This window comes from Rhincodon typus, chromosome 7 (assembly GCF_021869965.1).
Source record: "Rhincodon typus isolate 14 chromosome 7, sRhiTyp1.1, whole genome shotgun sequence".
Lineage (NCBI taxonomy): Eukaryota > Metazoa > Chordata > Chondrichthyes > Orectolobiformes > Rhincodontidae > Rhincodon > Rhincodon typus.
In genome coordinates, this window is record NC_063338.1 from 77,963,977 (window position 1) to 77,969,976 (window position 6,000).

General features: G+C 36.2%; 1 protein-coding gene across 5 annotated transcripts in view; it reads left to right on the forward strand.

Annotated features, from left to right (window-relative positions):
- Positions 1-2,815, forward strand: part of mbd6 (methyl-CpG binding domain protein 6) — a 192,972-nt gene extending 190,157 nt beyond the window's left edge. For 4 of the 5 annotated variants that reach the window (XM_048599562.1, XM_048599564.1, XM_048599565.1 and 1 more), the window contains one exon: positions 1,622-2,815. In XM_048599562.1, the coding sequence (XP_048455519.1) occupies positions 1,622-1,693 (72 nt within the window). In that variant the 3' untranslated portion in view covers positions 1,694-2,815. The remainder of the gene's footprint in view (positions 1-1,621) is intronic. The other variant, XR_007262541.1, reaches the window with a different exon arrangement.
- Positions 2,816-6,000: the final 3,185 nt, after the last annotated feature.

Sequence of the window (6,000 nt, forward strand, 5' to 3'; positions counted from 1 at the left end):
AAAACAAGCTATTTTTCTTCTGGGCCCTATTCATGTAGAGATTGTTTTCATCTCACTGTTGTTTGTGCATTGGACTTGATCCTTATTAGCAGTTACAAACATCTTGGTCATTGTGGGTTGTATGTTTGGCTAATTTAGCAGGATTTTCAACTTGGGTCAGAAATGTACCAGCTTGATCCTTAACCCAGTTTACGTCTAGATTGTGTATTTATTAGCAAGGGAATGTTGCATTATTCATGGCGCATTTCTTCAGATGAGATGCTAAAGCAAAGACTTTTCTGTCTCTTCCAGTGGTTTATTTGCATACTAAAGGTCAATGGAAGTATATCCCGTGGAATGGCCACCATTCCACCCTTAATCAATGCCACCAAAAACAAGTTAGCATGATACACTCATTATTGTTTGCAAGATCTCTGTTGACAACATGATTGCTGTGTTTGCCAACATAACTAGCAATGCCTCAAAAGTAATCAATGTTTTGAAATGTTTGAGACATTACTGTGGTAACAGCTAAATCTGAGTTTTCATTCTTTACCTCCATCCGTTGTTCACATACATCTCAACATTTTTTTTGAGAAAGAACGCGCATTTTTATAGCATCTTTCACAACATCAAAGCACCCATTTGCTTTGTGCCAATAGATCTGTTTGCTTTAGACTGATAACAGTGATGCTGCTTCCAGAAATTGAAGTTCCCTATGTGGACTGAGTGAATAAATTGTTTTAACTGTCTGAAATGAGCCATGTGAACTTAAATCAGAAGTATTCTACACACCTTTCTTTGCTGCTCATTGAAATTAGAACAGTAGTACAAATAGATTAGCTAGCTACAAGTGAAAAGCTTCTATTTACTGTTTATGCTCTACTGCCAATTTGTGACTTTTTATCTTTTGGGTTATATAAACTTGTTTAAAGGTGGGCAAAGCTTACAAGTACCCTATATATATATATATTTGAATCCTGGTAAGTGTCAGATATCCAAGACTTGTTATGCTTGGATCAAGATTTCTGTCGACTGGATTAAAGAAGCCAATGTACAGATCTTTTGTTTCAGGAACCTATTCAAATATATTCTTTAAAAAGTATAGATTGCACTCCGTTAAAGATACAATTAAACATATATATCTAAAGTATAATTTCAATTTTATCTTAAACATTATGATAATTGAGAATCCTGTTTTATGCTTGGATTGGGAATTGTACTCAAGTACTATACTATGATGAAGAAATATATTCACTAGGGAATTATTTGTTGCAGAACATTGGAATTCTATGCTTCAATCAGGTATGTGTTGTCAAATCTATTCTCACCTGCTTGAAATGTAGGAAAAGAATAGAATTTGAGATTAATTTTGACAGTTCAACCATCTTAGACCTACACTACACCCAAGTTTGGATTAATTGAAAGTAAACTATTGATTAAATGTTTTCTGTTCCCAAGAGCAACTTTGGAAGCACAAAGACTGATTGTGATGCTAAGATGATTTCAATAGTTCAGGCATACTAATAATTTTTTTTCAACAGTCATACAGTTTTCATTTATATCTTAGCTTGTTAAATTTTATTCAAGAAATTGGAAGCATTTCAATGGTCTAATTTGTACTACAATTTACATTTTGCAGATTCACCAGACAACTCAGAAGGACAGACAAGTCAAGTCACCAAAAGCCAAGAGACGAAAAATCTCTAGATAACGTTCAATGTCTTCATCACTGATATAGTTATAGGGTTGAACTGTGTGTATATAGAGTCTTATGCTACAAGGTGCTATGGAACTGTGGTACAGTGTTTCTTCAATAATGAGCAAAAATTATATGCTGGATAGCTCATCAGAAACCTTGTGAGATCATGGTTACAGTTTATCTACTGCTTGCCTATGAAGTGACATTTTCTACAGTACTAAAAGATCAAGAATATCAAAAACTGAACAGTCCAAATGTTTCTGAATTTTCATTGTGTATATAGATATGCAAAATTTCATGATAATATCAAATTGTAAATACTGTATAAAGTTGTCATGTACAAGCATACTTAATGCACAGTTTATCTTGTACAAAATAGTGTACAAAATTCTTTGGTTTCTATTTACACATACAAGAGACTACCAGTGTAAAGAGGATAAATAAAAATGCCGCTTAAAGCTTTTATATGCAAGATGCTGTTTTTGTATTTAACAGCAGATGAGGCATGGTTATGTGATAACTTAATTATGGCAGACACTTCACACCGCCAATGTTCACTTCTTTCTGTTTGAACTCTGTCTTTTGTGCAATGGCATGGAGGTCTCTACGGTCCCACATGCAAACTCCATGTAAAATGATGATTTTTCTTTTTCCCTTCACTTTTTTCCCCCATTCTAAGTTGATGTGTTCTGTTTTGATGGTATTGGTGTCTGTGTTTTCTTATCAATCAGCTTTTCTGCTATTTTATGTCAAAAAATGTTTTATTCATCAAAGGTGCGTGCTTTTATATTTAATTTTGCCTTTCTTTGCTTTACTCCTAAACTGTCTTGTAATGACCAACTTTGCTCTTTGTTTTGACATTTATCTAATTGTTTTGTATTTTCTCACATGTATACTTTACATTAGTAGAACATGTAAAGTATTTTGTGCACTTGATTTTAATTGGTTGATGGCATTTATGTGGGTGATAGGAGTAGTTTGTTCCAGTCCATGCAAATTCTCTTTAGGGTTTTATGGTTTCATGTAAAGAACACTAATTGTAAATATTGTGAGCATTACAGGTCGTGCAGTGTTGTAACATTTTTAATAATGTTGCACCTACTTTACAATTAAAAACTGGTCACTCATACTTGATTTACTGCTTGTGGAGCCATTCTTTACAAATATTTCATGGTAAAATAGGAAACCCTAATGCAATAGTCCAGACCTATTTTTAAATCTCTTCAGAGATTAAAAACATTTAATTTAATGTGTATTGTATTTTGTAATTGGAGGTGGTCACCATATTTTCTCAAGTATGTAAAATGGAGAGGACAAATATTGAAGAACAAGTAGACATGTACATTAATTTGTTCTTTGAATCTTGTAGCAAAGAACAATGAAAGGCAATATGCAAACAATGTTGGATTTTTAACACAATTGTTTTCCTTCATGCAAAGAGCATTGACTGATTTGCCAAAGCTTCTGTGAAGCTGTCATGGAACTGAAGTACAGATTATAGCAATACAGTGATGATTTGGACTGAATGATGCTTCAACAGAACAGTTTATTTGAATCATTGGCAAATTTGATTTTTGTTAATGTTTATTTTATTGACTAGAGAATGCATAACTAGATGTCAAAATGTAATATAAATTAAATTTTATGGTATAACCAGGTTCACAGATATTTGAATTAATAACTCACCTGTTTAATATGATTTTAATGCAGTGGCTAATTTTAGGACAGCATGGCAACATTTGTGCATTACAGTTTAATACTTATGGTCATTGGGAATTCCAGTTTAGTATTTATGGCCATTGGGAATTCAGCCTCATACGACTGGAGTTTTATAGGCATTGCAAGCCACAAGAATTGAAATTAAGAAGGCCATCAAAAATTTAGCTATTCTAGCATAAATGCTTCACTGAAGTTAATCAAATAGGCATATTAGATATAAGTGCCTCAGAAATGATTAAGCTACTCAATCACTGAATGATGTTGCCTGGTATGGAGGGCATTAGCTATGAGGAGAGGTTGGAGAAACTTGGGTTGTTCTCACTGGAACAATGGAGGTTGCGGGATGACCTGATAGTGGTCTACAAGATTAAGAAGGGCATGGACAGAGTGGACAGCCAAAAGCTTTCTCTCAGGGTGGAAGAGTCAGTTACTACGGGGGTGTAGGTTTAAGGTGCAAGGGGCAAGGTTTAAAGGTGATGTACAAGGCAAGTTTTTTTTTACACAGAGGGTGGTGAGTGCCTGGAACTCACTGCCGGGGGATGTAGTGGAAGCAGATAAGATAGTGACTTTTAAAGGGCGTTTTGAATAGAAGGATACGGTCCCAGTAAAGGTAGGGGGTTTTATTTGTGATGGGCAGCATGTCGGTGCAGGCTTGGAAGGCCGAAGGGCCTGTTCCTGTGCTGTAATTTTCTTTGTTCTTGTTCTATCAACTATTATAGAGTTGTACAGCACAGAAACAGACCTTTTGGTCCAACCAGTCCATGCCGAAGATAATCCCAACTAAATAGTCCCACCTGCCTGTGCTTGGCCCATATCCTTCCAAACATTTCTTATTCACGTGCTTATTCAAGTGTATTTTAAACGTTCCAACTGTGCGTGCATCCACCACTTCCTCAGGAAGTTCATTCCACATGCGAACCACCATCTGTGTTTCAAAAAAAAAATTTCCCCTCATGTCTTTTATAAATCTCTCTGCTCTCACCTTAAAACTATGCCCTCTAATCTTGAAATCACTCACCCTAGACAAAAGACACCTAACATTAACCTTATCTATATCCCTTGTGATCTTATAAACCTCTATAAGGTCATCTCTCAACCTCCTACACTCCAGTGAAAAAAGTCCCAGCCTTTCTTTATAACAAACCTTCCATACCCAGCAACATCCTGGTCAATCTCTTCTGAATTCTCTTTATAGCTTAATATTATCCTTTCTATAACAGGGCGACCAGACCTGGACACAGTACTCCAAAAGAAGTCTCACTAATGTCTTGTACAAGCTCAACTTGATATCTCAACCCCTAATTCAAAGGACTGAGCAATGAACGCAAGTGTGCTAAACTCGTTTTTAACACCCTGTCTATACATGATGCAAACTTCAAAGAACTATGTACCTGCACCTCTAGGTCCCTCTATTCTTCAACACTACCCAAAGCCGAATCATTAATTGTATAAGTCCTGCCCTTAACTGAACTGCCACATTTAACTCCAGCTCCTCTATAACCATAAATGTAGAAGATCTTAGATTTCTTCCAGCTTTCTTCTGATATACATTTTTAAAATAAGTTGTTGTAGCCATAGACTATCCTTATTAACCAATCATCAATGTACAGTTCCTTCCTGTCATCTCAGATTTTGTACTATCTTGGGATATATTTGGTAACCTCTATTTAACAACAACGTGCACTAAATTTTATTGTTCTTACTTGCCCTGTTTTCCGTTACAATCTCTTCAACTTAAATAATATCCCCCCCAACAGTATTCTGAGATAGGCAGAAGGAGTTGCATGACTGCAAACCATTTACTTTGTTCCTTCAATCTAAAGAGAGATAATTGGGCTTCACTTTTCACAGCAGTAGCCTTTTATTAGTGGTTTAAAAATGCTTTCAAAAGTTTTTTGACACTAGATTCATCCTTGATTTTTCACTCAATATGTCTGACCAAACAAGAATACGACACAGTGGCTCAGTGGTTAGCACTGCTGCCTCACAACGCCATGGACCCAGGTTGGATTCCAGCCTCAGGCGTCTGTTTTTGTGGAATTTGCACATTCTCCCCGTGTCTGCTCCAGTTTCCTCCCACAGTTCAAAGATGTGCAGGTTAGGTGGATTAGCCATGCTAAATTGTCCATACTGTCCAGGGATGTGTAAATTAGGTGGATTAGCTGTGGGGAAATGCAGGATTACAGGGATAAGGTACAGGAGTGAGTCAGGGTGTGATTCTTTGCAGAGTCGGTGTGGACTTGTTGGGCTGAATGGCCTGTTTCCATACTGTAGGGATTCTATGATGAACCTACTCGATAGAAAATTATCCAATGATTGCTGTTGTACTTGACAATGAGTGTGGAGTACGTGATGGAACATTTTCTGTTCTTAATACATTGCTGAAATGCATGCTAGCTAAATTCTCAATTGAAATATGGTGGGGGAAAGTAAATGGTATGAGACTAATATCTGAGCCTATATCTCAGCTGTCAATTAAAAATGCAGTCAAATTCTAACCACTTAACTATGTTTGAAGTAAGAATAGGTGTCTTTGGTAGGATAGAACTGGATAAGGGGGAATTTGAAACAAATAAAGGGTGGTAATTTGGTTGGCATTC